Genomic DNA, 20,203 nt, shown 5'->3' on the forward strand with positions numbered 1-20,203 from the left:
CAGCCACTTCTGCCGGAAGTCTATTCTCTCAGACTAGCTTCTATTTAGGAAAGAATGGCTTATATTGTTGTATAGCCTATAAATAACTTAGAAAAAAGTTACACTTGCTGAATTTAAAACACCACCATAAGTATTCTCCTGGGGTATTTTCAGTGCATTTCTCTATGCTCTGAATTGTATCTTCACTTCAAGAATAGTAAATTCACAAAGGCTAGTGTCATGGAAAATATACATGGGATATATCTCCTACCATTATAGTTGGAGTTATCATAATTTCATTGTAGGTTTTTTGTCCCCCAGAATTTTGTTCCTAGGGCTTACTTAACAGGTATATAAAATGTAGTATTACAGCAATACTTTTTATAGACGCTTAAATATTGCAATATATGAAGCTCTAATGATTTATGCCTTTATGGGTCTTTAACACATGACTGCAGATTATATTTGAAGTAACACTGAAAAATATTTTTTACCTGATAACTTTTCCCTATTTCTTCACTAGAACTAATAACAAAGAGTTTGTCAGAGTTGTTTTGGAATTATTCTTTAAAATATGAAATAGCTTTTTAACTCCATGCATAATGAATGCTTCAATTTCAAAGAGGTATTAACTCATGCATTAGTAAAAGACTAAAAAAAAAAAAAAAAAAACCTGAACCCCTACTGACACTTTACAGAATAGAGAATTCTGATTTTTTATGAAGAGTGGTATAGAATTGGATATGTCAGCCTTTTCAGGTTAGACAAGTTAGCACATTTCTAAGAAAAATGCTCATGAGACACAAAAATGTATCTGTGGCACCCAAATTTTTATCCTACAAAAATCTATAAAAAATTCTTGTTTCCTGTTCCTTCCCCAAGTATCAGTTCTGCTCGGGTATGGAGACTAACTCTCCATCTCCTCCAGGTCTGGAGCAGAAATATTTCTCCTTTCCTCAGCATCAACCCTTAACCAGAAGAACCATCCTTGGAGCCTTGCAACATAAACAGAATAAAATCCAATGTGGAGCAATCCTTTTGGCATCACGGATCCTGCCAGACATAACCCATTCCTCTGCCTTTACTAATGTCTGTATTTTAATTATATGTACATTCTACCTGGTGAAGACTTCTCATCTTTCAAGACAACTTTAGCATTCTTATCTCTATAAAGATTTTCCTGAGCCCACCCCTCACCCTGGATAGAATAACTCCCCTTTTTGTGGTGGCCATTGCATGCTGTACTGACTACCACATGCCTATCCCACTCCCCTGCATTCATTTATTTACACAATTATCCCCTTCCTGGTAGACTATAAGTGCTCCAGGGTCTAAACTATGTCTTATTTATTTTTATGTCCACAGTTCCTAGCAAAGAGCTTGATATATTTTTTATGACACTAAATATTTACAGAATGGGAACAATGAATGGTGGTTGTATAGTCAAGGAGACAAATATAAATTGGGCTGCCACAAACATTTCAGAAAAGGTCCTCCTCCCTTTGTTACAGAGAGGATAAATATATTTTCCACTGCTCTAAGACTCAAACAGGAGGTAGCAGACAGACCTGCTTGCCCTCATTTGACTTTTCTATATTCACACAAGAGTCTTCAATAATTAACCCTGACAAACATTTTCAAAGAGCAATTCCTAATCCTCAGAGTTGAAAATTGCTCAAGTATAGACTGTCCGTACACTATTAAGACCATTTTTTATGGAGTCTCACAAGTACCTAGTGAGTTAACAGTAATGATGACCATGACCTGAGCTGACATTGGCACTTCAGCTACTCTGTCTTCCTGGGGTTAATCTCTTAAACTCTCCAGCCTTTGTACCTCTGTGGAGTGAAAAAACTGTGTAAGCAATACCTACACGCCTCTATTTGTATAATTTAAAATGCTTATAATTGCCCTTCTAAAACAAATATTTATTAAACACATCTCTGGGCAGATACAAAGAGGCAAAAAAAAATTAACCAACACTTTCACTTCTTTATCTAAAGATTTCCAAGGTATAAAACCACACTCCTTAAATGCAAAGGTTTTAATTTTTAAAAATTTCTTTTGGGGCAAGGAATTGCGTTTTGTGGTGGTTATGTCTCATTAACTCACTTGTAATACCAGGCATTATAATGAATGCTTTCAGTTACTCATAGGTTAAAGGCTTTGGGGATTATAAACTCAGAAACTAACAGTGGTTTCATCACGATTATAAACATGACCTAAGCATGGCAGGATTGTTCATTACGTCTAGACATATTACAGTACGTTGGAGTACTTCATCCCAGCACTAATACTATCAATATGACAACAACCTCTGGCACTAAAGACATTTACTATTTAACTATTTATTAGAAATGGCTATTATAATTAGTTACTATCTACCTTGAGTGTCTGCACCCAGTCTTAACACAAAACATTATTCCTGTGGAATATAGAAAGTTTACTATGGAATAATATACAACTTTCTCTGTGTACTATAGTGGTTCTCTCATCTCTACCCTTGCTTCTCAACATGAACTTAACACAGCTGCTTTATGAGGCAAATCTCTAGCCCCATACTATGTCCACAAGCTTCGGAAAACCTTCACATTTGCCATCCAACTCACTTGCAGAAGCATCTACCCAGACTCAGGAAGCTGGTGTCAAGAAGTCTGTGTCTCTGTGCTAATTCCCTCTCCCATCTCCCCACCCCATCCTGAGCACTCACTGTCTGCTTATACAGATTTCTGAAGGAAAGAGAGCCAGGTAATAGAGGCTGTGAGAGCAGCAAGGGTTTTCTTGATGTTTCCAACAAGAAATCAAAATGTATTTTAACGTGAAGAAAAATTGCTATTAGGACCCAGAATAGTCAGATTAAAAGCTAAAAGCCTTTGGTGGCTGGCTTGGGATCTCAACTTCTCTCTATAACTATTTTTGTGGAAAAACTAATTGTGAATTGAACCTATTTAAATTATAAACCAAGATTTATACTGCTATTTGTTTATAAGTTGTAGATCACTACAACATTACAATTCTTTAAGAATATGAATAATTTCTTTTTAATTCTAATTTTTCTTTAAGGAACTGAGAATATAGGAAGTTTATTTTCATGAGAAAATGGTGATAGGTGAGTTTTTAAATTGCTGAAGAATGTTCATAAGGCTCAAGCCTACAACTTCCTTTCACTTCACTGTTTCATTATTTTACTGAATTTTACTATTAAAGAAATAATTATTTTTATTGTTTCCAATTTTTGTTGGAAATTTAGTATGCTCCAAAAAGATTTTTATGGGTGCTAGAAACATTGCAATGAGCAAGACAAGCGATTCCTGATCTAATGGAGTTTACATTCTAGGAGGCGGGAAATAGGGAGCAAGGAAAGAGACAGAGTACAATAAATGAGCAAGAGAATTCACGTATCGATGTGTGATAGGAAGTAAACATAACAATATGTGATACTGTGAGGCAGGAGAGCTACTCAGGGAGGCTGTTCTGAGGTGATAATATGTGAGCTGACTGTGAATGAAGGATGGATGAATGAATACCTGAATGAGCAAAGCACTAGGGCAGAGTTTCCCAAGCTCAGAGATTAACTGGAACCCAGGGCCCAGGACTAGAAGGAGGTGGCATGTTTCAGGAACCAAAAAGTGTCCGGTGTCGCTGGTGCTTGATGACTGGTAGAGACGGGAGGAGGTGAGGTCCAAGTATGCAGAGATGATCCTAAAAGTCTGCTGGACGGAGGTCAGAAGTTTCTCTGTTATGTGTGGTAGGAAGTTACTGAAGGATTTTATGTGGGAGTGTGATTTGAGTAAATTTAGTCTTTAAAATGACTCCTCTGGCTACCAAGAAGAGAACAAACTATAAAGGAAGGGACCAGAGTGAAACCATGGGTAATAATCTGGAAGCTACCATAAAAGACAGATGGCTTAGACGAGCATGATAATGGTAAACAGCGATAGAAGAGAACACAATTGAGATACACTTTGGAAGCAGAGAGAGAAAATGAATTTAATTCCCAAATATGGTTAATACTACATGTAAATTTAAAAAGGGACACCCATACTAAAAAGTTTTACAGTATGCAAAATTTGAGAATATGAATGCAGAAGCTGACTTGCATTTAACTTTGATTTCAGTATTCCAGAAGGAGTAAGGGCATAAACTGGCTTGGAATGGGGCTTAGAGGTGAGGTCTGGGTGGCTGTGGAGTTTCTTGGTTTCCAGGCCATGCTCCATAAAATCACTGGTACACACCATCTTATTATGCACATAAAACTTGGCCAAGAAATGCACTTGGTTGTCCATATGTGACATGTAAATATTTCAAGTTGGCAAAAACATTCCCCCTTACAACCAAAACATAGTGCCCCAAACCAAATTCCTCCTCATCCCTGGCAGAACACAGAGTATATGTTCCTGGGGGATGCGATCCAAATGGGGCTCTGCAAGAAAGGTGTTCTGGACTCACACAACTAACAAGCCTATAGAAAAGGCTACTTTCCTTTAATATAAAACTGCTGTTAATTTGGCCCTCTTACATACCGTTGCACAGAGTACATGGTTTGAAAAAAGAACAATCTCTGCTTAGGAACTGAAAGCTCAGTTAGGCCAATAGGCAATTAAATGTAAGACACTCTGTTGGTAGAGCAAGCGGCTAAAACCCAGACATAACTTCCTGGGACTTACAGATGTACATGGAAATGTCAAAAATAATTTTGTAAGGGCCACAAATTGAAAAGATCCACAAAAGGAAGCAGGATGTTGAGGAGCCAAAAGGATTAAAGAGAGGTCTACTAACATGATGAGTATGGTAGCAAATGTTAACCTCAATAAAGCTCCAAAAAAAACCAAAACTAATTGTGGAAATCAGTGCTCAGCTCTTATGAATATACTAAAAGCTACTGAATTGTACACTTTAAATGGGTGAAATACATGGCACATGAATTCTATTCTGACAAGGCTATTTTAAAAAACTGCAAGGGACCATACTATCATGTTCCATGGAAGTGGAGGGGAAAGGCACCATTGAGGGGTTCTGAGGTATCTTTCCCAGAGGGGCTGAAAGGGAGATAGGGCACTGGAGTTGACAGATGACCTTGTGTGGGGCCTGGGACAAATGACAAAATCTTCTGGAGTCTCATATTTCTCATGTGAAACACAGAGGCAATAATAACATTGATGGCCTCACGGTGTGTTTAAGGATTACATGGCGTTTTGCAGATCAAGTGCTTATGGTATCCTTAGCAATACTGTTTCATTTAATAGTGTCTCTGTATTAAAAATATGCCTATTTCAAATTTCAAATGTACACACAACACATCCACAAGATCATACCACATACACATAGACATTCACATATAGAGTTTTTTCAAATCAATCTATATAACCTCTCCAGTTGTTAAGTTTCTAACAATTCAACACAAGCAATAAAGACACAAATACTTAGAAAATACTCAAGATTAGGGGGGAAAGTCTCATTTAGAAAATATAAACAAAATTAATAGAGTGTATACACGCAGTGCAGACCAGCACAAAAGCCCTCCCGGAACAGTGGAGCGGAGGTGTGGTTGACAGGCACAACAGAGCCCGTTATTTAAAAAGGCACAGGGTTGGAAAGATGGCCACTGCCCATGCGGTTGATGAAAGAAAACCTCCAGAAGCGGAAAGCAGGCTCGCTCTCCAGAGGGCATTCAAATCTCTGGACTCCGTGCAGAACCCAAGGGGCCTCTGCAGTGCTCAGTGGCAGCAAGAATCATCCTGCCCTCTCTCTGCCTTTGCCCCTCGTTTGTTCCCCAGACCTTGTGTTTCGAGTGTTTTGAACATGACCTATTATCATCTTAACAACTCTGCCGGGCAGGCCTTGTTATTGTTCTAATGATTTTTCAGATACAGCTCAGGGATATCAGCCCATCTGTCCCTCTAGTTCCAAACCTGGGACTCTTCCTCCTGCACTCCATATTTGTTACTTAAAGCCCCTTTAGAGGCTTTAAGTAAATATTCATAAAAACAATTTTTCTCAGATGCTGATTTTCCCTACTTAGGGAGATCAAAAGAAGTCTTTTAAAAGTCAAGGATAGTTTATGTTTTTGAGGCTGTAATAGAAGATTCCAAACTGGTATTTTCTGGTAAAGTCTGGATTTGCTTCACAATTTTTCCTAGTAACAAAAGCCATGTTGCAAACATGATAATGTCACTGTAGCCTCATTCAGAATATTACTCACTCTTTCTGTTGCTTTGCTACTTCAGCATTTGGGAAAGTTTGAATTTCCCAGTAGTGTGACCACGATACTATTTTTGTATCTTTGGCATTCACTTATTTTCGATTTAGTGAGTCTACGGTGGAGCTGAACTTTGAAGCTTGCTGAAAAAAGGAGCTGGATATTATTATTAAAAGATTTCAAGGATTAAAAAAATTGGTATGTAAAGAAAATGTGTTCTTAAGAAAGCAAAAATAAAATGTATTACTTCCTTTGAAATTTAATACTTTGATCAATATTCAGGTTTTACTCCATTTTAAATACCAGTATCATTTTAATCCCTCAAAGCACAAACTTGTGAATAGCATATTAATATTTCTGGTTACAGAATGGATTGTAAAATTATTTGATAATCACTAGTTACAAATTTATTTCATTACTAATTACACAGTCACATGAAATTAGTAATATCAAAGATGTAAGGTCATCAATGAACATTTGGATTCAAGAACTGGGAAAAAATAAGAGCTCACACTAGCATTTTAACCTTTTCCTAAAGATAACATGATTAGGTTAGGCACACTAGGAGGAAGTCACTTGCTTCAGGCAGAAAAAATTTTGAAGTAATCAAAAGTATAACTAAAACCATGGACCAAAGAGAAATTTACTAATTCCTATTACCCTTTCATCGAGCTGCTATGGAAGCTTCCACTTCAAGAAAAGGACCAATGGAGGTGGTAGCTGCAACCCCCAGGGTCCAGTTTCCCTTCAGCAAACTTTTTATATAAGAGGCACCAGAGTTGTTCCCTCTTTCTGTGCACCCACAGCCCCCTTCTTTTACCACCAAACTTCTCTCAGAAGTGGTCGGAAACAGCCCCTTCCTTTTCCTCCCCACCCACTGAACCCCCTAACTTCTTATGTCTTATTTTCCTCATCTCTCTCCAAGATCTCCAGTGACCTTGTTCTTGCCAAATTGGAGGACTAATCTCTCAACTGATGCTAAATCCTTCCATTTGAAACCTTTTTTTCCTTCCTTGGCCCCAGAACCTTTAACAACACTTTAATTAGTTGCTTCTAATGATCCTTCTCATTCCACACGTCATAGCGTTTTAAACACGTAGGTTTTGGAGCCAGAGGGACTTGAGTTAGAACTGTTCCAGCTGCCACATTCAATCTATGAAGGTTAGGGCAGGTAATCGAACTTCTCTTAGTCCCATTTTTTTCCCGTCTGTGAAATAGGGATGATTAAAGTACCTACCTCATCTGGTTGTTATAAAGAGTGAATAAAGCAATACATGCAGCTTTCACTTACTTCATTGCCATAAAGGCAAAGCCTCTGTGTCACCAGTCACGTGCGTTCTACAATCAGGGTCTCTCCGCAACCCATCTCAAAGAACTATTTTACAGTGTTGAGACCACTGTGTTTAGTAGCTACCATTTAAATCAGCAGCTGAAATATGCTATAGGAACTCTGCACCCCTGATGCCCCAAATCGCACATATTCCTCTCCATCCACTAAAACGTTCAGCCTCTCCTATGGCTTAAATGGAAGAGGCTACCTACCCCTTTGGTGACAGAGTAAATCTCACTGATTTATGATTTATGAGGAAGTATACATACATAGTGGTTACAGGCTGCAGGTGCTCAATTACCAGTTCTGTGACTCGTCACTCTGTGACCTAGGACAACAAGTAACTTACAACTCTCTGTGCCTTAGTTTCTGCAGCTGTGGAACAGGAACAGTGCTAGTACCTACCTCACATAATGCTTAGTAGGTATTATAGCAATGTTTATTAAATAAAATAAAATTTACATTGCAACTTTTGAATTGATTTAAACAGAACACTGAAATAGTAAGACTTTCATAGAGCAAAATGGAGTGTTTTTATGAGTTCTTATTCCTTCCTTTAGATTTTCATTGCCACTACCACTGTCCAAGCTCACAACCCATCACCACCAGATGATGGTAAAAGCTGCTCACCCTGCCTCTCTACACTGATCTGCCACATTCCAGACTTTTTTCTACTTTAATCCATTTTTAATTTCTTCCCTAATTGCCAGATTAACTCTTTGAAGCAATTCTTTCATACCGTGCCCTTTTGGACTAACTCCATCGATAACTCCCAACAGTTCCCAGACAGTATACAACTACCTCCCTGCCGTCAGCTTATCTGTTTCTCACGCACAGGCGCAGGCCTTTCCTAAGGAGAACTCCCAGGGTCACGGCACCCTCCAGGTCTTTATTCTCGTTCTTTTCCCTGCCTAAAATGTGCCACATTCTATTTCTTTAAATCTTAGACAGTTTTCAACAACCAAGTCAGAATCCATTTGCTCCGTGGAAAAGCCGAGGCCCCACCCACAGCTTATGCAGTACCACGTGGTACACCAGCAAGAGGGGGCCTTCTTCTACACACAGCTTGGCTTTTACCATGAGGCTAATTTTCAGACTGTTATTTACACGCCCTGTGTGTGCGTATCTTGCCTGGTATTTCCTGTTAGCTCAATCTCAATATTGTGTATATGGCAGACAAGGTGGAAGTGGTCGAGTTCGTAGATGACTGATGATTCTGATGTAGAATAAGCAGAATTTATTCAACTTTTTTTGTTTTAATTTCACTACCGGATGGTTGAATGGGCATTCAGAGTCATGAACATGACAATACTTTGGCCACGTTAACGAGCACATCTAAATTAGAATCAAATGGTTTAATAAGCTCAACTCACATGTATATTCATATCTGTGTGCAGAATGCTCTTTACTCATGTTCACCAAATCTACCTCTACACGAAGAACAGGTACAGTTAAATACCTCAAATTTTTGTACAATAAAATAAAAGCCATACATACTCAATACTATTTAAAGAGGGGCCCTTACAAGCTCTTTATAGGAAAGAATCAGTGGGGTTGGTTTTACTTTCATTCTACCAGTTTATATCCAAAAACAACACTGAGAAGCTCTACAAAGTGTGAAATGCTGTGAGAAAGACCAAAATAAAAGCCTAGTTTGTACTCTCAGTGGTACATTAGTTCCCTTGTCTGAGGGTCTTTTCTAAGTAACCCCAGGGGGAAAAAAGAAAACCAGAAGCAGCAGCAGAAGTCTTCCCTTCAGGAAGGAAAGATAAATAGTTGTAAGTGGTTTCATGGCAATGACACTTTAAATGAAGACAAAAATTTAATTAATAGAATTTCTTCAACAAATAATTTTTTATAGTAAAGAAAATCGATTGATACCATGGGTTTAATAATAATAATAATACTAACAGCAGCAGCAGTAGCAACAGCCAGAATTCACTCAGGTCATTTACACAGCTAACCCGATCTCTCAACAAGCAGGATCCAGAAACCCACCCAGAGTTAATGATCTAGTATTTAAATTTTAACAAGATGCCTCCCTTTAACTTTAGGAAACACTTTCCTAATCCACTGACACCTGCACTAACACATAATCATTAATGTTCTACTGAATAATGACCCTTTGTGTTTCTCAAGTTCCCAATCCTCAAAGCAAGGTCTAACTTTGATCTTTGTGCTTAAACTCTTAAATTCCTTTCTCTTAAATAACAAAAGCAGAAATAACAAAGGCTACTCTGCTCAACAAGCAATTAACTAAAGTTTCCAACTAATGAGAAATCTCTTCTGATAAATGACCGTTTCACAATTTCTACCTCACTCTGCTCAACCCACAAAAGTATGCCCATTAGGTACATGATTCCAGACCCTACACACACAATGACTTTCTTGGGCTGACTGTCAACAAACCAGTGCAAACTGCAGGAGAGAAGCCAGGCCCTGGAGTAGCCAGAAGGAATCAGTATTGGAGAGGTCACAGTCGGCTTCTGGCTTCAGTCATGTGCGGCCAATGATTCTGAATCTCGAAGGTGCTGGATATTCAAAGCCAGAACGACATAAACTGCAGATTAAAGCAGAATCTATTGGCAGTAGTATCTGAGCAGGATCCTAACTGGGAAATAAAATGACATTGCAGAATGACATCCCAAAATGCTACAGAATGAGGAAAACTTACAAGTCACTGACAGTCCAACTTATGCTAAATTCCAAAGAACAGTCCTCTAAATTTTAAGGCATTTTCCTTGTCCTTTCATGAGGAGATGGCCCATGTAAGCAAAAACTCCTGCACATCCAGTGGCTACCAAAAATTAATATTTAAGTATTTCAAATTCTCAGATATTTGGTGTCATCTGAATTCAGATAATACGTTTACATAGAATTTTTTTCTAGACTAATTTGCTCTTCAGTTTCAGAAAATGTGCTTAAGGCCATGCAAACAAACAAAAAACAGAGGGGAAAAAAAAACCCAAATGTTTTCCCCTGGTTAAGTTTATTAATCAGAGTAAATGTAGTTCTATCTTATCATCATGTTTTCTGTGAAGAAACTTCTGTTCTTTTTTTAGATTTGGAGAATTGCTTTTCCTGACAGAACCCCCAAAACCGAGAACACTGAACTGCAAACTTGTCCTTTGTCCTCGCTGTTTACCAGACTTATCAGGGCACACACGGGCTGGCAATGCGATTCAAAGATAAAAATTCCAAAGATATAATTAGATGTTGTTCCGAGAAATATCACCCAAAGCCATGAAAACCTGTTTGTTGTTTTTCACTTCATATTTAAAAATAATGGTCTCACAATTTTTGACGTTTAATCATCTTTTTTTAGGTAAGTGAGAAACATTAACTTGGCACTGAAGAAAAATACATACTTCTAAAATAAACAATACTGAAAATACAGATCTTATCTCAAAACTTCTGTGACATTTCAATAAACATATTTTTCTATAACAACACAGCTCTTAAAGCTTATAACAACATAGATATAATGAAAAGAACGTTATGCCCCTGAATCTAACTATAAATGATAAATGACAGAAAGATATATTCCAAGCCAGTGATGTATAGCTTTCTTACAGTGCCTCACAGACTCATCAGTTCAATTCTGAACAAAGGGGATAGAGAGAAAGGTAGAAAATCACAAATGCGTATTTGCTGTGTTGCAGAAGAATACTCTCTAGCCCAGTGAGAGAAGTGCTGCGAAACCACTGCAAGTTTTCTACTGAACTCCATCTTTGCTAGAGTCTAAAAACTGGTTTTGCCCAAAAAAGGAAAAAAGAATCTTTTACTGCCACCTGCTGGTAATTTATAGTCAATGGTTCTCAATGATGCCTGAATAGCATAAATTTCAGATTAAAGGAGAATCTTTTGCCTTTTAAAGCAGGAATATTAGACACAATACCTATTTCTAGAAGTAGAGGCAGACGAGCACATTCTCCTGATGCTGACCGCCTGCCTCACTGACACACTGCCCTGAAAGGACGTCAGAGACCACGTTTCCATTCTTCCCTTTCCCACAAAAGTCACTCAACTTAGTTCTGGGTCAGCAATAAAGATCTGAAACTGAATGGTCTTAGCAGACCTGTCTGCAGCGTATTCACAACTGAAATACTTGAGGTCAGCTAGAGGATTTTCACTCTTTTAGCGGAATAACCACAGGCCAAACTGTATTTTTGAAGATTTCTCTAGAGGAAACTTAAACTTGAAAGATGTGAACATAACATTGATGGAGGATCCCAGGTGAGAGATCTGAGACTAAAACTAGAATCCCCCTCAACCTTGGCAAGATTCTGTAAAATGGAGATATAAACATGATTTCAATATTTAGAAATGAGAGGGTGGGCCCAAGTTCTTGCAGTCAGCTTCATTTCTGTTTTTGGAGAGTCTAAGAATTTTTAAGTCTGGGCTAAATAGTTTAAAGGGAGAAAATTATTCTCCTTAAAGAGTATTTTTAAAGTCAAAATAGGTCAAAAATTTTGAGGAAACAGTACTTTCTATCAACAGCATATCAATAATTTTCCTGCCAAAAATAAACTAAGGAAGTTGTTTTTTAGTTATTTCATGTCACAAGTCATACATTATAGGATTTTTCATGCCACATTGCTTCATCTATTCTAAAAATATACTGAAAAACATGGATTTAACTAACCATTTTCTCCAAAATTAATGTTAAGTATAATGTGAATCGGAAGGCAATGTCCCAAGATATAAATCCTAAGTCTTTTTTTCATATCCCTAGACATGAGCAAATTTGTCTGCTAGGACACTGAAGAGTTGTCTGTAATTCTATGGTTCTATAATTAAGACTTGTACAAATTCTGCTGCCAAAAAATCACCAGAGTGGGTGGTGAACACAGCCAAGTAAACTCTAATTATGGAAGGCGGGTTTTCTAAGATCTTAAACACAAGAAGCAAAGACAAGATGAGACAGCTAAGATAGTTAACAAGGCAGTATAAATAGCTTTGTCAAACTCCATGTAAGCCCCTCTTTGGAAACAGCTGTTACCTCTCATAGTTCATAGGTACTTTAAAAGCACAATCTGGGACCTTCTACTTAGAACTCAGCACTTAATTGTTCCCTAAAAAAAGTTATGAAATTTACACATGTTATTTTCACTCCTGGGACCAAAAAAGGCAAGAGGAGTCCAATGTCCCAGATAATTTTCCTTTTTAGTATTTCAGCTCCTCTACTAGTATTATTTTTTAAAGTTCTGTATGTTGTTCAATAAAATGCCATTAGCAGTCTAAAAGACAGTGTATAAATCCTAAGTGCAAACACAATAAATTTATGTAAACTGAACACACACATATAACAGCACCCAATCAGGAACCAGCACTTTCTGCACATCAAAAGTGCCCCTGCCCACTCAGAAAAGTAGAAATTTTATTTTATAAAATACTACTACAAAGTTTTCTCAATAATAACACTATATAGCACATTCTTATCATCCGGATCTGTAATTACAGGCTTAACACAGACATGATCATGCTTTTTTCTGTTTGCTTATACAAACATCTATGCCCATCTTTCCCCTAATCAACAAATTGCATGAACTTCTCATTCCCAGCCCAAATATCACCTCCCCTATAAAGACTTCCTTGACCTTCACAGAAAATTAAGTCCTCATCTATTTTCACAAATAATCCATGTTCACACTTACCACACTGAATTAGATCTACATGGACATCTATAGTTCTAGATTTCTGAGTACCTCATGACAGAAAAGGCATTTGATCTGCCTTCTGGTCTTTAAACTGTATGCTAATGAATGACAACATTTTTCACACTATTTCTTCTGCCGTGAACACCTGAACAACATTTAAAAAAAGAATGTTCTACCAAAATGTATTCTATAATATTAAATGAAGCAAAATATATTATCCGGATGTCTCACAGTAGATATCATTTTAATGACCTCCATATAAAGGATGTGTAACAGAGTATATTATATTCAAACAGATTAAGATGTGCTAATTTTAATATATATACACACTAACAATATATTTCACATATATAAGTTGAAAAGATGATGCTTCAGATAAGAAGCAGCCATTTTCTTATAAGTAGTACTTCTCTAAAGAAAGAAGCTCATAAAACATACTTTTTAGACCTGATACTCTCATTTCCTTCTACTGCTTTCCTTCCTCATCCTCTTCCACTACAAAATTAAACAAGCTTATTTCAACCAAGTGGAAATTAAACTTTACTGATACATTTGGTTCAAGGACCACAGAAGAAGAAACATGAACATCTCACGAAAGTTAGAAACCCCAGAGCTCTCCTACCTGTGTACCTAAGCTGGCTGCCATCATGTGAGTCAGAAGTTTAGCTGCAAACATGGAATACCTGGCACAGAAGACATGGGAAAGGACAGCCAGGCAGAGACCTGTAGGAACGAAAAAGCCCATGTGTGGTTTTAAAATCCATGAACAAACAGGAGCATCAAGAAAATCTCCAGAAATGTTAAGCACATAAAGCCTGAAGCCTGCCTATGCCACACAGCACAGCTTTGCTGAGAATAGTCATACGGCAATTTTAATCTACTCCACTTTATAAGACATATAAAATCTTCACACTTATCATTTAAGCCCAAAGGGTAACTTTAAATTTCTAATATATACTTGTCCACTTCCCTACTAAAAAAATAAATAAAATAAAAAGCACAAATTAAGCAAATTAATCATTTCATTAAACTATTGGTTTCCTATGTCTCCATTAGACAAGGTTTACTGTTTAAGAAAAGAACCAAATTCCAATCTAATTTTCTAAGAACAGGTGGTTTGGCTAAATAAGAGATATTAAGGGAAGTGAATAGGACTTTTCAGGCATAAAACTGTGAATGGTGCTACCAAAACTCAGGTTTGGAAATTAACCCTTTTTATCCACTAAGAATAGTTATGTAATTACAACAGTATTTAATTAGTAGTAATTATGAATTTCAAAGGCAATGTATGCTCCTGGGTGCCCAAATTAGGAACAAAACGTGTTCTACCCGCCGAGATGATTTTAACCTAAACATCTACATTTCTAAGTGGTGTGAAGAAAATTATTATTACTTTCTTTAAATCTTGACTTCACCTATAGTTCACTTATACTACTTCAAGGGGAAGAACCGCAGGACTAACCCATAAATCTTTTACATCCGTGACAGAGTGGCAATATAAATCTTTTATATTGCAATTTGTATAAATTTCTTTTAATGCTAGGTTTTAAATGTAGAGTGTATATGTATTTTTTAAATATTTCCTGCCTTTTAAAATAAAAAATATGCTGCATAAGGTAACCCATTTGCTTTATTCCTTAAGCCTTTTATTCCACTCTCATCCTCAACAGGGTTATTTTGTCTAAGAATTACCGAAACATAACAAGTGGCTTGTGTGTGCCGTTTGGCCAGGTACTTTGCATGCACTGCCTCATTTATCAACGCCTCCTTGACAAACAGGAGACACTGCATTTATTTAACATTTCACTTCTGCATTATTCTTTCTGAAGCTATGGAACAAACTTCTAAAGTACACCACATGTGGACATAAGGACTGGGCATCTGCAAAAGGCCCCCATGGGCTCTGTGACTAACTGTCGGGACAGAAGTGCCTCCCATAACTCCTTTCTGGGAAAAGCTTTCAATATGTTTATATCTGAATAAGGTAGACGAAATTCCACACAGGAAGTAAGGCCTGGCATTCATCAAGGCTTTTGGCCTAGAAATTTGGCCAAGAAATCCAGACTAATCCATTGTTAGGAAGGCTGCCATGGGGGTGTTCTGGGACAGGTGTGCAGTTCCTGGGGCTGCCTCCAAAATCCACCCACACAGGTACGAGGTATAGCCAGACACTGCAGAGTCTTGTCTGATTTTGCACCTTTATTAGGTAGCTTATAAATTATTGAAGCCGTTGCTCCAAATTCACTAATGTATACTTTGAATTTCCTATGATGGTCAAAATCACCTAAAAGTCAAGACGAGAGAGAGAGAGAGAGAGAGTGAGTGAGTGAGTGTGTGTGTGTGTGTGTGTGTGTGTGTGTAATACACTGACTGAAAGGCAGAGTCCTGCAACTTTTATTTCATTGCAGGCCACAGGATCACAAATACGTGCTTCACAGTCGGTTTACTGTGCCGGATGGTAACAATGTGAGGTAAGGAATGAGTGCTGGGCTGAGCAGAAACACTCATGAGTCAACTGTTTTCTTCCAATTCAAAAGAAGAGTTTATTCACAGCCGTTTCCCTTAACTTGGTAATTTTCCAATACACTTCCATTTCATCATATAAATTTAGCACAGTTAAACTTGACCAGATGAGGAATAATTAAGTCCACTAAGCGTCAATTAAAATGCCAGCATAAAAAAATAAAATAAAATGCTAGCATGACACCTGGTGGCAGTCCAGGATTCAAAGCCAGTGGCAGGAAAATGAGCTAGATTCTATTAGCCTATAACGATAATATCTGATGGCTATCTAAATGCATTTTTATTTAGGGGCAAATAATGGGGCTAAAAACCTCAACCCTAGCCTCAAATGGCCTTGGGAAATATACTGATTACCTCTGATTCAAAGAAATAAATACTTCAGTTACCAAGTTCCTAAAACACTATATGCTAAGTATTTACCTTCTTATCTGATCTGGAATGGCTGTATTTAGCAAACATGATTTAAATTTACAAGTCAGGTTTTTAAAAATTGTAACAATTTTTTGGCTTAAATTCCCTTAACATGCAAATCATACAGTACAAAAAGTTATAACTATAAATAGAATTTAAAAAAATAAAGTATAACAATTCCAGGTATTACATAAAGGTGTACTCTAAACAGTTTTATAAAAATTGATTCCTTAGCAATTATGTAGAAAAACAAACAAGTAACTAATTGAATAATTTTACTTTACTTTTTTTCCCTAGCATTATACAGGTTACAGACTCTGCTGGAAAAAAGCAATTAATCCATTTACTAACACGAATGACTTTTCTATACAATTAGACAACAAGAGGGAAAAGAAATCATCCTTGACAAAATGATAACCTAATAATCTTTGATTTAGATATGCAAAACTCTAAAGAACAGCTAATTATTTTGCTATGATAAAAGCAGACCAAAGACCTTATTTATCTATGTAATATTTGAATGTGTATATGTATATAAACGTACTAATATTTGTATATGAATATGCACATCCAGTAAAAAAAAAATCTATTGTTTGGCATCCTTTTAAAAATGGAATTTACTTTTCAAATTACTGAAGTTTGTCTCTCCAGAGGCCAAACATTAACACTTTTTCCCATGAAAATATACTTAAAATATTTATAAATTTTTTTATTTCTTTATCAACGTATCTAGCTCTGTCTTCTCTACAGATAAATCTAAACAAAACCAAATGATCACTACATTAGTAAATCAGTTGTTTGCCTTTTAGCTTAGGTTTTTCCTATTCTCCCACCTAATGCTAGCCGTACCGTCACCTTTTCTACTTTTTGTTCTCATCTCTATTGCTTCCCATATTCCTGCAAACTCTTCCCTCTGTATCGTGTCTCTTGATTACAGTTACTAATGAGCCAAGGGCAGGGAAACAAAATTGTCAATCCTGAAAAGTTTTCTAGGTGAAACAAAAGTCAACATGAAACTCCTGAGAGTATGTAAGTTCTGTTTTAGAGAGAGGGTTGATTGCAGAGGGACGAGGTGGCCTGGAGACCAGCCTCCAGGTAACCTGTGAGGTTCAATACAATAGCCACAAGTGGTTATTTAAGTTTTAATTAATTAAAATTAAATAAAAGTAAAAATTGGGGCCCCAATTGTGCCAGCCCAATTTCAAGGGTTCAACAAGACATTGCTAGTAGCCACCACACTGAAGAGGGGAGAACATTTCCAACACCGAAGAAAGATTTATTGGAGAGTGCTGTGTTAAACTGTCCAAACTGAAAGCAAGAAAGAGTGTATCTCAGAAAAATTTTTATAAAAAATGGCTAAAACGAGATGGTTCAGGACTTAAAAGTATGAACCTGACCTAGTCAATGGTACATCTCATTATTGGAGGATGTCAGATCAACACTGTATACTCATATATTTATTAATTTAACAAGCAGCCAATGAAAAACTACTGTATGTCAGGGGCTGTGTTGGGTGACAGAGACACAATATTCAAAGGAGAGTTACTTGCTGCTCTCCCTTTATTTGTCTCTGTATTTCTATCTGTATCTTTTCCCAGACGGAGACTGTTTATGACAATTCTGGTCAAAGAGCAGTGCAGGAAAACACTCTGGGTGGTTTTCAGGGAAGTTTTCATTGCTCTTAAAACAGGATCCAAGTAAGTGCCTTTCCACTGGCAAGCCTAGACATAGCTGAGGGATGCTTAGAGCCACTGCAGCCAGCTCAAGACCATGCAGGGGCAAGGCTGAGAAAACAACATAAATCCTCTGAGAAGAGCAAAACAGAAAAATGAGAAGAGGCTGGGCCCCTGATGATGCCACTGAGGTGCTGAATTAATAAACCCTGGAAATAAATCTGCTTACTTAAGATATTTGACTTGTCTTTTGTTACTTGCAGCCAAGGCCTCCCTAAACAATATACCCACATGTACACAGCAAGAGAAATCTAACATTTTTATGCCATGTTAGAATTAGTCTAAGCTCTCACCTTTATCACCTGCAGCTATCCCTTCAAACTACTTTTTTAAAAGTTCTTACATATTTTCTCCTATTCTTGTAAACAACTCCCCATTTGATAGAAACTGTTTTGATAAACCTTCCCCATAATTATAGTGGCTATCTAAGGCAGTGATTACTGTGAATATGAACTTGATATTTTAGAAGAATCTGACATAAAATTTTAGAAAACTTCTCTTATCTTTAAAAATAATTTGAAATAAATGGGTAGCATCTGATAAAGATTTTTCTCCCTGGGAAAACTATCAGAACATCAGCTTGTAAAATATAAAAGGCATAACTGGAATACTCTTGCAGTTTAATAAATGTGAACAAAAGAATAAGTATGCTTCAAAGGAATTTGGATTGCGTTGATTTACTTATCCTGTAAGTCTTAGTATTTACCAATTTATAGACAATTATTTCCTGTTACTTACTATAAAAATGACATTGTCTTGGCATTTACAGACTCAGTAATCTGTAGAGTAAATAAAACCGTTAGCCAATTAAAAGGCAAAGCTTTAGTTTGACTAAAGGATTACTCAACCATAAGAGAACAAAAAAAGAACAAATGAAACAGATATGCAGTCTCTGGTCCATTTCCAATCTCAGCTTAAAGGCACTTCGAAATAGGAGACTCACCCACAAGTACATCAAACATGACCCAGTTCATGTATTGATGTTAAAACTGAAGTGGATTACGGAACGTTACAGGGTCTCATTAAGTTCATACGGTCACAGTGATTGTATTCAGAGTCAAAATCAGGATGATTCCAATCCAGTGTTCAGCCTCTGATACATCAGTATCAACAGTTATGGGAAGCAAAGTAGGTTTCTTTGACATACCCTCCACACAGCATTAGTATCGCAAACCATACCTGGATTTCTTAACAATTATACTGTAATGTTATAGTATTATCATCTAAAGTTCTTTAAGGCTGTATTTCTTCCAAGTCACCTTTGAGGTGAGTTCCATAGTGCTACATCGATGTGCACACTTTACTTGTCCTCTCTTTCTGTCATTTTAGCTTCAAGGGATGCTTAGCTTAATTTCTTGGAATTTGATAAACTGGTTTACAATTTTAAAAAGTCACAGGTGCACACCTTAATCGTTCGCCTTTCTCAGCTGAGGATTACTAAACTTCTTGGCCTACATGCCCATTTTACACACTTGGATGACTTTAGTTGCTCTGCTCTGTATAGTAATCAGAACTGAAAACTAGAATTGGAAAAGATACACTGTGATCTATCCTGATTTAAATTAAAAGTTTAATTCCTGTCCCTATTTGTAAGTTAACACGTTTTACAACTAAAGCTAGTCAGACTGCTTCCAAATTCAGAGGGCTATTCAGCATGGACTGACAAATTAGAGAACATGTACATAAGATATATAAAAGTCTCTTCTCTGATTCCTGGGGACCTTTAGAGGGACTTCATCCTCCCCTAAAGCTAAAAATGAGCACAAAGACAAAACTTTAAGTCTCTTGATCTACAGAACATGCAATGCATATTACAATCTGTCCTGGATAGAGGGGAAAAAAACAGTAATTTCAAAGGTGACTCCAAGTCAACAGTAATAAGAGTAGATACTGATACTTGAGTGTTGATTCTCAAATACATGAGCAAATCTATTCTAGAATGATTTGCAAAAAAACAAACATTTATTAATGATTCTTTAAGGAAATATTTTATAGTCCTGCTAAGTCTTCTGAAAAATCACATAACATTCTCTCTTTAGTTTTTAAAACTCTTTCCTTTGATGTTCAGTATTTAGAATAAGCAAGGGATTTTTTGTGGGTCATATCACTACACAGATTTATGTCTCTATAGAAATACGTAAAATGACATCTAGATTTCATGTCAATGTTTTACCTTTAGATTCCTTTTCATCAGTCTATGAAATTTCTGTAAATATATTAGCATCAAAGTAAAACAGGATGTCTCCATTTGATTTTGGAACTATGTGTACCTAGAAGAATCTGTTAAGCAAGTAACACCATCCTTATGGAAGATGTTATTAAGAATAAGAGATTAACTTTTGCCACTGAATCTAAGTTAGGTTCAGAA

At 36.8% G+C, this 20,203-nt stretch overlaps 1 protein-coding gene across 1 annotated transcript in view; it reads right to left on the reverse strand.

Moving 5' to 3' along the window:
- The window catches only part of ADGRV1 (adhesion G protein-coupled receptor V1), a 440,955-nt gene that overhangs the window by 231,311 nt on the left and 189,441 nt on the right, over positions 1–20,203 (reverse strand). Inside the window, exon 82 of the mRNA XM_072958404.1 lies at positions 13,791–13,891. Within this exon, the coding sequence (XP_072814505.1) occupies positions 13,791–13,891 (101 nt within the window). The remainder of the gene's footprint in view (positions 1–13,790; positions 13,892–20,203) is intronic.

Source organism: Vicugna pacos, chromosome 3 (assembly GCF_048564905.1).
Source record: "Vicugna pacos chromosome 3, VicPac4, whole genome shotgun sequence".
NCBI classification, from domain to species: domain Eukaryota; kingdom Metazoa; phylum Chordata; class Mammalia; order Artiodactyla; family Camelidae; genus Vicugna; species Vicugna pacos.